We start from the raw sequence: 13287 nt of genomic DNA on the forward strand, positions 1-13287 counted from the left end.
AATTGCTTAACATTTTAATAAGTAGAAAGATCCTTTACATTATATCATCATAATTAATCTCATCCAATCTGAGTTATGGGAACTATATTAGTAAATAGGGGGATTAATAACCATTGCCCTCCTATTGCTGAAAAGTACTTACCTTATTTCATCTCTGAATGACTGAAACACATTTAAAAATTCCTTGGTTTAATATAGTCTTGAAAAAATTTAATGGCATTATCTGAGATAGCTCTCTTACCACTACTCTACAGCCAAGGAACTTTTTCCTTAATACTTTGACCATATTCTGGTAGTTTCTACTTCTCAAACATGGGACTTTTTTAGTTATAAGCAACCTTTTATTTTGTGTCTCTAACGTGGCCCAAAACCGATTGCATACCACTGTAGGCCATGGTTGTTGCCTTGAGATAGATGGTCTATCCTGGATGACCCCTTGCAGAAGGCTAAATTCTGTAAGGGTCTAATTCTGATTCATCACAGTAACCAATTTAAGTTGTAGAAAGTAAAGCTAAAGCCAACTTCACCTTAATTCTTTTACTTGAATAGATCTAAAAACTGTGCCAAATGAAAAGCCAGGCATAAAATAGAAAATGCTATATGACTGCACATATATAAAAGCAAAGTTAACTGGAGAGGAAAAAAAACAAATACAGTTGTTCCCTAGAGGAGGAGCTGTGTGGGAAACTGGATGTATCCTAGGAATCCACTGGAGTGTTCTTCTCTGTATCCTGATTGTGGTGATGATTTCACAAGTCTTGAAAACTGTTGGAATGTCATGGTCTAAGGCTGGGGCAAATAGCTGAAGAGAAGTATCTGGTGAGACAGGCAAGACTGAGGATGGAGCTGCAATTCTGCCCACACACACTATATTGGAAGTGTCTTTTAGATGTTGAAGTTGAACTACTGAATAGGTTGCTGGTTATTAATATGGAGTTCAGAAAAAAAAAAGAACTGGACTTAGAATACATTTGGAAGTTTTGAAAATATAGATCATGGTTTACAGTATAGCTCTGGAAGGAAAGCATTTATAAGGAAGAGAGTGTGCAATAGAGACAGAAATGACAAAGGGCCAAATCTCCAAGAATCCCCACAGTGATGGGTCAGGAAAAGAACCACAGCAGACCTTGAACCCTGTAGGTAGGAGGGAAACCCAGAGACTATGCAGTTCCAAAAGACAAGCAAGGATGTGTCAAGTAGAAGAGAATGATCAGCTGAGTCTGAGACTTCTGTTGCTCAACTGAAATGGACTGACCTGAATTTTATGACAGTGGAAGCTCAGGAGAGGAGAGGAAAGCTGGAGGCCCACTGTAAAGCCTGCAGTCTGAATTCAGCCCCTAGAACTTAACCTAAAAATAGAAGAAGACTGACCCACAAAGTTTCCTCTGTTCTCATGTGTGCATGCCCTTCTCCATACACACTGTACATGATAATAATTTAATATCATTTAGGAACTAAAAGAATTGTTTTCTCTAGTTTTCCTGAGCTAAGATCCTCATCTTTCCTTAACTACTTTTTATTTTATAAACAAATGTCCTATAGAATCTTGGTGACATTAAAAGTTCTGCAATTTCCCCTTTCTCCAAAACATGTCAATTTTAGCAGGAGCTAATCTCTTCTTCTTTTTTGTTCTACATTCCCTTTGAAATACCATGTCTTCGTTATTGATCTATTTCTTACAAGAAGAAAATTTGTCCTTTCCCATTATTGAACTTACCAAAAAGAAAATATGTGGATTGTGTCATAAGTTAAAGAAAAGCTCAGACTTTAGTTCTGGAAGTGTTTATATTTACTGATGAGAGATAGTACAAAAATGAACTCTGCTTACCAACGCAGAGTGGAGACGTAAATTCAAAACAAATACTGGCAACTGTTTTATGTCTCAGTCATCTTTTTGGGGCTTGACCAGTGTAAATACTGTACTCCTGCACTCCCCGCTCTTCTGCTTTTCCAAGCCACCAGCTCTGGAGATAACTCATGGCACCCAGACGTCATTTCCTTCTTGGAATATTTTCCACATCCACAGATGTTCTACTTGCACTCTGTAACTACTTCCAATGTCATCGATATATCTTAAACATTGGTGAGACCTAAGCAGCAAAAAGAAAACAATGGATTGAACAGTGGGTTGAAGAACAAGTTTCTTATTCTGTTTTCTCTCCATTGGAGAATACTGAAGTTTTTTAAAAAGGAAGTCCACAAGAATGTGCCCACAAATGCCAATAGCTTATCCTTGCCCTAAGCCCTCATGCCTATGAGTTAGAGTATATCTGTAGACTTTTTCTGGAGTTCCTTTTTTTTTAATTATTATTAATCATGTTGCTTTTTAAACTCCATTTGCTTTAGTGGAAGTTCCATTTGGTCCATCTACACTATAAGTAACAGAAATGCAATGGGGTTGTATCTCATGGAAACCCATATTCACTACTGTTTTCTTTTGGTAGACAAGTTTCTTCTTCATCTTCTCAGTGGGAGGCTATACAGGAAGTAATCAGATGCCTGTAGTCAACATTATATGAGACTGGAAGTCAGAATCTGGGAAAGTAAACTAGCAGAGCTGAGGAGACCCAGTTCCAAACTTGGGGGTATAATGTACACACCAGCGCTTGTAACCACATACTAGCACATTCCCTTCTTTCTTTTTAGTTTCACTGCCTGCACACCTACCAAGTTGTTAGCAGTTAATATCGATAGAACTTTTTGTTTCTCTAACTCAGCTGAGGTTAACAACTCTAATTCTAGATGGATTTAGCTGGCCTTCTCTGTCCATGACCTAGATTAAAAAGTACTTCACTCTTAATAGATGACTTTAACTCACATTTCACATCCACATGAATGTGCACACACATCCAAGAGGTGATCTGGCAAAATGTCCTCAACTTCTACAACTCTTGCAATAAATAAAAGTACTTCATATCAATCATCCTTCTTGTTTCAGAAAAAATGAATATGTTTTTATTATTTTATTTATATTCTAAATGTAACCCCCTTCCTGGCTCCTCTCTATGAGTTCTTCACCCCATTCCCCCCTCCATTTGCTTCTGAGAGAGTACTCCCCCACCCACCCATCCACCCACTCCTACCCCATCCTGCTGGCATCCCCCTTCCCTGGGGCATTACATTTCTATAGGATTAAGTGCATCCTTTCCTTCTGAGGCCAGACAAGGCAGTCCTCTGCTACATATGTATCGAGGGGCTATAGACCAGTCCACATGTGCTATGGACCAACCCTCCTATACTCTTTGGTTGGTGGCTTAGTCTCTGGGAACTCTGGGGGGTCCAGATTAGTTAATACTGTTGTTCTTCCTATGGGGTTGCAATCCCCTTCAGCTCCTTCAGTCCTCTGCCTATCTCTTCCATAGGGGTTCCTGAACTCAGTCCAATGGTTGCCTGTAAGTATCTGCATCAGTCTCAGTCAGCTGCTGATAGAGCCTCCTAGAGGACAGCCATGCTTGGCTCCTGTCTGCCAGCACAACACGGTATCAGTAACCGTGTCAGGTTTGGTGCCTGTGAATGGAATGGATCCCAAGTTGGGCCAGTCTCTGGGTGGCCTTCCCTTCAGCCTCTGCTCCTTTTTTGTCCCTGCATTTCCTTTAGACAGGAATAATTCTGGGTCAAGAAATTTGAAGATGGGTGTGTGGCCCCATGCCTCAAATGGGAGCCATGTCTATCTACTGGACATGAAGTCTTTAGGTTCCATCTCCTCAATGTTGGGCATTTTGGCTAAGGTCATCCCCACTGGGTCCTGGGAGACTCTCATATCCCTGGTGTCTGGGACTTTATAGACTTTTTTTTTCCTCTGCCTCCCACCCCCTACCCCATACTGCTGTATATTTCTATTCATTCTCCTGGCCTCTGGGCTTCTCTCCTGTCTCCTCCCATACATGATCCTGCCCCCCTTTTCCCTCCCCTTTTCCTCTACCATCTAATTCCCTCCCTCTTTCTGCCTCCCATGATTATTTTGTTTCCCCCTTCTAAATGGGATTGGAGTATCCATACTTGGGCCTTCCTTCTTGTTAAGCTTCACATAGTCTGTGAATTGTATCATGGATATTCTGAACTTTTTGGCTAATATCCACTTATCAGTAAGTATATACCATGTATGTCCTTTTAGGTCTAGGTTACCTCACTCAGGATACCATGTATGTCCTTTTAGGTCTGGGTTACCTCATTCAGGATTGTATTTTCTAGTTCCATCCATTTGCCTACAAAATTCATGATGTCCTTGTTTTTAATAGCTGAGTAGTAATCCATTGTGTAAACGAACCACATTTTCTGTATCCATTAATTGTTTGAGGGACATCTGGGTTGTTTCTAGTTTCTGGCTATTACAAATAAGGCTGCTATGAACATAGTGGAGCACATGTCCTTGTGATATGGTGGAGCATCTTGTCGGTCTATGCCCAGGAGTGGTATAGCTGAGTCTTCAGGTTGATCTATTTACAATTTTCTGAGGAACGGCCAGACTCCTCATTGCTGGCGGGATTGCAAACTGGAACAACCTCTCTGGAAATCAATCTGGCAGTTCCTCAGAAAATTGGGAAAATTAATTGAGGTTAATTTTCCAGGATTACTCTGATCCTGTGCTCAGCAATTTCCTCAGTGGCATAGTTTTAGTGACTACTTCTTATCTTCCTCAAAATATGATCAATAAACAACACCCTCACATCATCTTCTGTGTACATCTCAACCTACTACAGTCTGGCTTAGTGTCAGAATAACATGAAATAATTATATCCATCATTCCTTAACATACTGGTTTGTTCTCTCTCTCTCTCTCTCTCTCTCTCTCTCTCTCTCTCTCTCTCCCTCTCTCCCTCCCTCCCTCCCTCCCTCCTTCCTCCCTCTCTCTCTCTCACTCTTGATTCATCGAGATCGAGTTCTTAAAATTTTTCCATATCATTACTCTTTGCTTTATTTCAGCTCACTAACCCTGATGACGTATGTGAAGGAGAATCATAGCGGACATCACCTCTATCTAAACCTTAAGTGGTCCAGTGGTCCGCCCTTTGTCTCTCCTCTCACCTCATACTTTTCTCCTCAGCATTCTCCTCTGTACTTGTATCTTCTTTATTCAGCAACCAAACATCATAAGTTTATATCTCCAATCCAGATCATTCCTCGATTCTATACTTACCCATTTTATTACCCTGGTCCCTGAGTATTTCTGTTCACCTTACCTTAGTGGTAATCCGTCTCTCCTCCTGAGTTCTGTATCTCAGGCAGTATTAGGCCATTATCTATTTGTCTAAGTAACATCCTAATCTTCTGAATCTCTGTAAGGCAAAGGACACTGTCAAGAGGACAAAACGACAGGCTGCAGACTGGGAAAAGATCTGAACTAAGCCTACATCCAACAGAAGCTTAATGATTCTTCCAAGTCTGTGCACATTGGAAATTTCTCCATTCTGTGCCTGATGATTCTTCTGATTCTACTCACTGTACCCACAGCCTTCTGCTTTAATTCAGACAGTCTTTGTCCGCGTCCCTTGAACTCCTTCGTTTACCTCCTAGCCCGTCCCCACAACTTTCAGCTCAGTTTTCTCTTTCCTGTCATTCTGCAGCATAATTTCAAAAAGGCAAACCAATTATACAACTTTCTTGCAAAAATCTCAGTGTCCTGAGCTGTTCAATTCCAACCATATGTATTCATCACAAAGCATTTCTGTTTAGAGAGGTCATTAAAAATGTTATTATTACAAACGAACTTCTAGTTTTGAGCAACTTTATCACATTTAACTCACATATGAGCCACTCTAAACCAAATTTGTGATTTTCTGAATGTGCCATGTTAGTCAACTACTTAGATCAGGTCTTCTTAAACTTTCCATTCATGGCCCCTTCCACCTGAGAAACATTTACATCATCCCAAGTATATAAAATAGATACAACACTCCAAAGTTATAGATAATAAACTATAATGAAATTTATTTATACACAATTTTAGTATGTCTGTAATATTACCATTTATTAAAGATGAAAATACTGTTTAGGGGGAATGCTCAGTCAGTAAAGTAATTGTCTTGCAAGGACAAGTACCTGAGTTACAACCCCAGTGCCCAGAAGCCAGGCATAGTGGTACATATTTGTAATGCCAGTGGAGGAGGCAAAGAAAGACAAGTTTCTATGGCTGACTAGCTAGCTAGCCTAGCTGCCTGGTGAATTCCAAGCCTGCAAAAGACTGTTTCCAAAAATGAAGAAGGAAGAAGAAAGAAAAGAAGAAGGAAAAGGAGGAGGAAGAAGAGGAGTGGTATTCAAAGTTGTCCTCATACCTACAGTCATGCACACATGCACCTGCACACACATGTGTATCTAAACACACAGATGCTATGATTATTATTTCACAATAATGAGATGGATGTGTGTTTTGCCTGATATTATGTAACCCAAAGATATACTAGATACTTACATGTGAGGAATAATGGTAGGAAAATATTATAAGTTTATTTTCATAGTTAAATTGATCTAGCACAGAAAACCTTGTATGTACACTAATTTGTAGCAGGCAATGGTTTAAAATCTGATCTAAAGTGTTTCAGGCCGAGTTGGTTGGTGCTGCCTGTTATGCTGGCATGCACAGTGCAGACTGCACACGTCCAGTGTTCAGAGCAAAGGCACACATGGAACAACTGTGAGTGGTGGCAGGACAACTCAGGTGCATTTGCAGATTTAAGTGTTAAATGTCATTGCACTCTACTCTAATTAACATTCTTTCTGTATCTAACGTAATGAAGGGATTTCTAGCATGCTCTTCTAGCAACCTCCCCTAACTCCTCAGATCAGAAACTTTGCAAACACTAACTCGTGTCTTACTCTTGTATCTAGTTCTATAGAGAACCCTAGACCTACACAGGACCTCCACTTCTCTTGTACCCTTCTAACCACTTGCACGACCATACTCCCAGCCACCAGCCTTGTAAATTGCTTCAGTAGTCTTACAAGAGATCTGTGCTTGTCCACCATTGCCCTGTTCAGGCCATTCTCAACTCAGCATCCAGCATCATCTTGTTTTAAAACCTCTCACACTGTGGCACACCTCCGTTCCGAGCCCTCCAGCTCACGCTTGTAGACCTTACAATGGCTATGACAGTGGCTCTCAACCTGTGAGTTACTGTATATTTGACTTGTTTCCTCCCTTGGTATGGAATTGGGCTTAATGCAAGATTGATAAATGAATATAATCTTATGTCTAGATATATGTCCGTATAAATATTTGTGGTTGCTCCCTAGAGTCACATCACCAGTTGAAAAGCAAAGCAAAAAGATGCTCGTCTTTCCAAAGCAAGAGGACTGGGACGAATTGGACAGATGATGAGAAACGAATTTACAGGGATAAAAGAATAGCTCAAACTCAGGAAATATTAAAGTATTTACTCCCTATCGTGGAGTCCTCTCAAAACAGGAAATCTACTCAAATGAACAATCTAATCAACCCGATAGCCAACTTGCAACAGCATCAGTAAGTCAATGGTGTTCGTCATGTTTACCTATGTAGTACTGGGGATCAAGCCCAGGCCCTTGTGTATGCTATGCAAATGTTCTACCTCTAAGCTACCCCAACCCATTCCTTACTATTTAATACAGTTTTATAAGGAAGCACGGCTTGTTAGGTCATTAAACAAATATAGGAACTTTAAAACTGCATACACTATATCACAAACCCAAGGTCATAATTATATACCAAGTATGTAAAGGACCAAGTTATCAAGCATTATTTGACTTATTACTTGTATAAAATAGTTTAATTTGTATCTATGAAGAAAGTAGCATAAATAAGCTCTACCTAGAGCATAACTTGCCAATTTTCAGATATTTTAAAATCTTACACTCCTGGGAAAGGGGAGCAGGATTACAATAATTCATCTTGGCTACTTCAGTTATTTTTTACTCACTGGAAGGCAAATATATATATTCTTGTTTGTGTTGGTTTTTTTGTTTGTCTTTCGAGACAGGGTTTCTCTGTGTAGCCTTGGCTGTCCTGGAACTCACTCTATAGACCAGGCTGGCCTTGAACTCCGAAATCTGCCTGCCTCTGCCTCCCAAGTGCTGGGATTAAAGGTGTGCACCACCACTGCCTAGCAAGATTATTTCTTTTAAAGATGAAAAACAGAACTACCTCTAAGGCATAAAAGAAAACAATAGCCGGGCATGGTGGCACACGCCTTTAATCCTAGCACTCGGGAGGCAGAGGCAGGCAGATTTCGGAGTTCGAGGCCAGCCTGGTCTATAGAGTGAGTTCCAGGACAGCCAGGGCTACACAGAGAAACCCTGTCTCGAAAAACCAAAAAAAATAAAATAAATAAATAAATAAAAAATAAAAAATAAAAATAAAATAAAAGATAATCAAGCCAAATAAAAGATAATCAATCATACATATAAATATAATAGTATTATTGACAACTTTCATACTTTTTTAAAGTCTTTTTTTATTTTTTAAATATTTATTTATGTTATTATGTGTGTAAGTACACTGTCGCTGATTTCAGACACCCCAGAAGAGGGCATCAGATCACATTACAGATGGTTGTGAGCCACCATGTGGTTGCTGGGATTTGAACTCAGGACCTTTGGAAGAATAGTCAGTGCTTTTAACCGCTGAGCCATCTCTCCAGCCCCTATAGTATACTTTTCAAGTGCTAAATATTTTTCTAACTTATATATGTATGACCATATTTACAGTTTCCACATCAGTATATCTAACTAATCTCAACTGTAAATATATTTCTAGACTGTACTTGATTGAACCTGCAGATACTAAGGACAGTGTGAGCACCTTGTATTTTATCTTATAACAAGATTAAGATGCAAAGACATTAAACAACTTTTTCAAAGCCCCACAATATGTAGAAGAATTTGGATTCAAACTCTGTGAAAATCTTTGTTACCAAAGTCCTAACTACATGCCTACAAATTAACTGGAAAATTGTGGAGATTTTAATGGGAAATAGGCAAAGGATTATAACCAAGCAACTCACAAAAGAAATACCGTGGCCAACAAACATTCAAAATGTTCACTCCTGCTAATTTAGGAATTACAGCTAAAGCAATGATGTAGTGTTTATTTAATTTTTATTTGATTTTTTGCTGCTTAGTAGGAAAATCTATCCACTGATTGTGACACAAATTAGGAGTTTGTGGAAGGAATTTCAACACTATAAATGAAAACTCCTGCCTTCACACTGTTCTTCCCTCTTCTTCCTCATCCTTTCTGTGGTGTTTGTAGTTGAGCCAGGGCCCTGACGCATGTTCCTAAAGCACCAGGTCACACCACTCACCTTGACTAAAGCACCAGGTCACACCACTCACTTTGACTAAAGCACCAGGTCACACCACTCACCTTGACTAAAGCACCAGGTCACACCACTCACCTTGACTAAAGCACCAGGTCACACCACTCACCTTGACTAAAGCACCAGGTCACACCACTCACCTTGACTAAAGCACCAGGTCACACCACTCACTTTGACTAAAGCAGATCCCACTTGGAAGTCGATCTAAGGAAAAACTGAATGAGAAACAGAGTCATATGTAATGTTCATTTCAGTATTGCTTATAGGAGTTAAAAAATAAAGAATATAGATGTTCAAGAATAGAAAATTCCTTAAATTATGAAATATTATGTAGTACTTCAGTATGGCAAGTGACTACTAGTTAATAGGAAATGATGTTCACCATATATGTGCAAAGCATGGGCTATCTACCAGTTTGGCTTAGGTGATTACATTTACATGTATGTATGCATTATACACACTCAAATAGAATGAAGAAGAAAGCTTTAGAAGCACACATCCTCAAGAGCGATTACCTCTAGATAGGTAAAGTACTGGCGGGCAGGGAGGTCCTCTGTGTGATGTTTATCCCTTTACTGTATAATCATCAACATCATACAGAAGACAGGCAGTTAGTCGTAGTTTCTAGCGGAGTGCTGTAGCTGTCATGACCAAGGAGAGAAAGACAAGAAAGAAGAGGGATGGGAAAGGAAAAGGGGGAAGGAGATAAAAGAAAAGAGCGAGGAGAGATGATAAAAGAAAGAAGGAGAAAGAGCAAAAGGAAAGAAATGGCTGAGGGAGAGAAATTAAAAGTAATATTAAAAGTAGCCAAGCGACATCTATAAAACTGAAAAGTACAACGTTGGAAAAAAGGAGTCCATCTGCCAGTATAGCAGCGTGACAAAAGGAGCCGATGGCTTGAGAGAGAGATTACTTAGCTGACCAGCAGAGACAAGGAGATTAAATAGAGGGACTTGTGGGAGATAAAATACAGTCTGTTTTCATGTCAGAGTTTCAGAAGGACAGATGGAATATGATAGACCTGAAATGGAATTCAAAAAAATAATTGTTGAAATGCTTGAAATTTGGCAAAAAGACTTAAACTTCGATCAGTAACCTCAGCAAATCACCAAGAGGATCTTAGCGAGATAGCAGACCTCAGCTACAGAACACAAGTATTGAAAGCGGCCAAAGGAAACCTGCACCTTTACGGCAGAAGAGGAGTCCAAACCTAGGCGGGCAGGGGGGAATGGCTCTGTGCTGTCAAATGTGGGAAAGGAAGGAACTGTCAGACTAATAATCTGTGTCCAATGAAAGGCCAAGCCAGTAAACAATTAGATGAAGAAAACTAAGGGACTTGTGACCACAAGACTACCTCAAAAGAATTTCTTCGTAAGCAAATGAATTATAAAAGAAATATCAAGAAAGAAAGAATATGATAAGCAGAAATACAGGTAAATATTGTGTTTGTAAATTATACTTGATTGTTAAGGCAAAGGTTGTATAACACTAATGTTTTTAAAGGAAACATTTGGGGCACTTATAAATGTGAGGTGGTAGATACAGAGCAGAGGAAGGTTTCTGAGTCTCCCTCGAACTAGGTAAGACAACACTGGACCAGCACTACATTATGATATCCTGCATATGCAGTACATACTAACCTTTCAAAAGCTATTCAAGAGCACTGCAGATAATTGTGTATGGGGGCCAGCCTGTAATCATAGCACACAAAAGGGTCTGGCAGGAAGATTGTAAGTTTGAGGTCAGCTTGAGACACATAGCAAGACTCTGTCAAAGAAAGAAAGAAAAGACGGTGGGGTGGAGAAGAAAAAGGGAGCCTGTTGACCCAGGTTCCACCCCTGACCCTCACGTGACAGAAAGTAAGAACTGACTTGCACAGCTTGCCTCCAGCTCACAACACACACACACACACACACAGACACACACACACACATAAAGGTAATTTAAAATCTTAAAAAGTAACCTATAAAAGAAGAAGCAGCCCCCAAACAAGAAGAGAGGCAACAATAAAAATGATAGAAACTAATGTGACAGGAAAAATTTTTTGTAAAAATAACTGGTCCTTTAAATGAACAATAAATTGACAAACCTCTAACAAGAATGTCAAAGAAATTAGAGATTATGTATATGAGGAAGGAAATGGGATGCCACTAAAGATCTTGTAGATCTTGTAAAAGGGAATGAAACAGAAACACTACAGATCAGGCTAGGGGCGTAGCTCAGCTGTGAGCACGAGGGACCTGCACTTCATTCCCAAACCCATGTTTTTAAAAGGGGGAAGGGGTCCATGTAATCCCAGCACCCAGGAGGCAGAGACAGGTAGATCACCTAGGGCTCATTGACCAAGCCAATTTACTGACCATGGCAAGCTCCAGGTCAGACAGCCTGTTGAAAGTGAGTGGGAGATGGGGAGATAGAATATGAGGCATGACACTTGAAGTTGCCCTGTGGTGTAGATATGCATGTGCACCCACATACACACACATGCCATACACACACATGCTGAAGAACACACAGAGAAAATCACAAAAAGTGCAAATAGGATGTTACAGAAGAATATTTCCTCAGAGTGTGCATATACACACACAATTACACTCTGTGGAATAGAATGTTTTCATGCCCCTGTAGCTTGGCTTTTATTTCAGAGGGTTTTTTTTCTCATGAGTCCTGCATGTACATCCTTCCCACCCTTCCCTTGTCCAACTCCTCTCGTGTCCCACCCACGTCCCTCTGAAATTCATGACCTCCTTTCCTTACTGTTACATGTTTGTGTTTATGTACATAAAATCTGAATTCATAATTTTAGTCAGCCCCAAAGGAATCTCATTGGCCATATGGTTTAACAGCACAATTTCATCAAGCATTTAAAGAAGTGGTTTTCACTCTATGCTGTAACCCTTTAACACAGTTCTTCATGTTGTGGTGGCCCCCAGCCATAAAATTATTTCACTGCTACTTCATAACAGTAATTTTGCTACTGTTATAAATTGTAAATATATAATATGCAGGATATCTGATATATGACACCAAAGAGTTGCAACCCACAGGTTAAAAACCAAAGATTTAAGAATAATTAATACCAGTTCTGCAGTGACTTATAGAAAATGAGAAAATAATTCATAGTTCACTTTATGAAGCTACTATTGGCATGATACCAAAATCAGTCAAAGAGAGAATCAAAATTTTAAAAATCAAGAAATTTAATCATATTAGCAAATAGAATTCAATACTAAATTTTAAAAGAATTATGATTTACCTTTTCACCTATTTCAACAAGTCCAGAATGGTTCAGTGCTCTAACAAGCAGTATAACCCTAAATTTTTGCAAGATAGAGAAGAAAATTCACATTATGATATTAATTGGTACAATATAAATTTTTGTGATTTTAAAAGAACTATCAGAAGAGAAGGAACAGAGGGCCTCATGCAGCTTGATGGAGTCCACTCTTACCATTCACACACGCTCACTCACCACTGTGCCAGTTCTTGACACAGCAACTAGACAAGAAAAAGAAAAGGGAAGAACACAGCATCTGTTTGTGAAAGTGGTGTTCTCTATGTAGAATATCACATAGCATCTGTTTGTGAAAGTGGTATTCTCTATGTAGAATATCACATAGCATCTGTTTGTGAAAGTGGTATTCTCTATGTAGAATATCACATAGCATTTCTTTGTGAAAGTAGTGTTCTCTATGTAGAATATCACATAGCATCTGTGAAAGTGGTGTTCTCTATGTAGAATATCACATAGCATCTGTTTGTGAAAGTGGTGTTCTCTATGTAGAATATCACATAGCATCTGTTTGTGAAAGTGGTGTTCTCTATGTAGAATATCACATAGCATCTGTTTGTGAAAGTGGTGTTCTCTATGTTAGAGCATCTCAAGGAATTTGTTTTTAACTTAACAAACAAGTCCTTCTAGGTCTCAGAATATATGACAACAATATAAAAATAATTATATTTCTTTCTATAAAAAATAAACATGTGACTCCTAAAA

General features: G+C 39.2%; 1 protein-coding gene and 1 long non-coding RNA gene across 8 annotated transcripts in view; one reads left to right on the plus strand and one right to left on the minus strand.

The window, feature by feature from the left end:
- Positions 1-13287, plus strand: part of Agbl3 (ATP/GTP binding protein-like 3) — an 80508-nt gene that overhangs the window by 59093 nt on the left and 8128 nt on the right. For all 7 annotated transcript variants that reach the window (XR_377500.4, NM_001289656.1, NM_178630.4 and 4 more), the window contains one exon: positions 7231-7459. Coding sequence is in view for 6 of the 7 variants with exons in the window: in NM_001289656.1 (NP_001276585.1) it covers positions 7231-7459 (229 nt within the window). In the remaining variant the exon portion in view is untranslated. The remainder of the gene's footprint in view (positions 1-7230; positions 7460-13287) is intronic.
- Gm46957 lies at positions 1811-9632 on the minus strand. The gene is made up of 3 exons (XR_001785220.2): positions 9431-9632; positions 5181-5276; positions 1811-2090 (listed from the first exon to the last, which is right to left on the minus strand). It is a non-coding gene; the product is annotated as a predicted gene, 46957 (long non-coding RNA).

This window comes from Mus musculus, chromosome 6, assembly GCF_000001635.26.
Source record: "Mus musculus strain C57BL/6J chromosome 6, GRCm38.p6 C57BL/6J".
In the NCBI taxonomy this organism is placed as follows: Eukaryota; Metazoa; Chordata; class Mammalia; order Rodentia; family Muridae; genus Mus; species Mus musculus.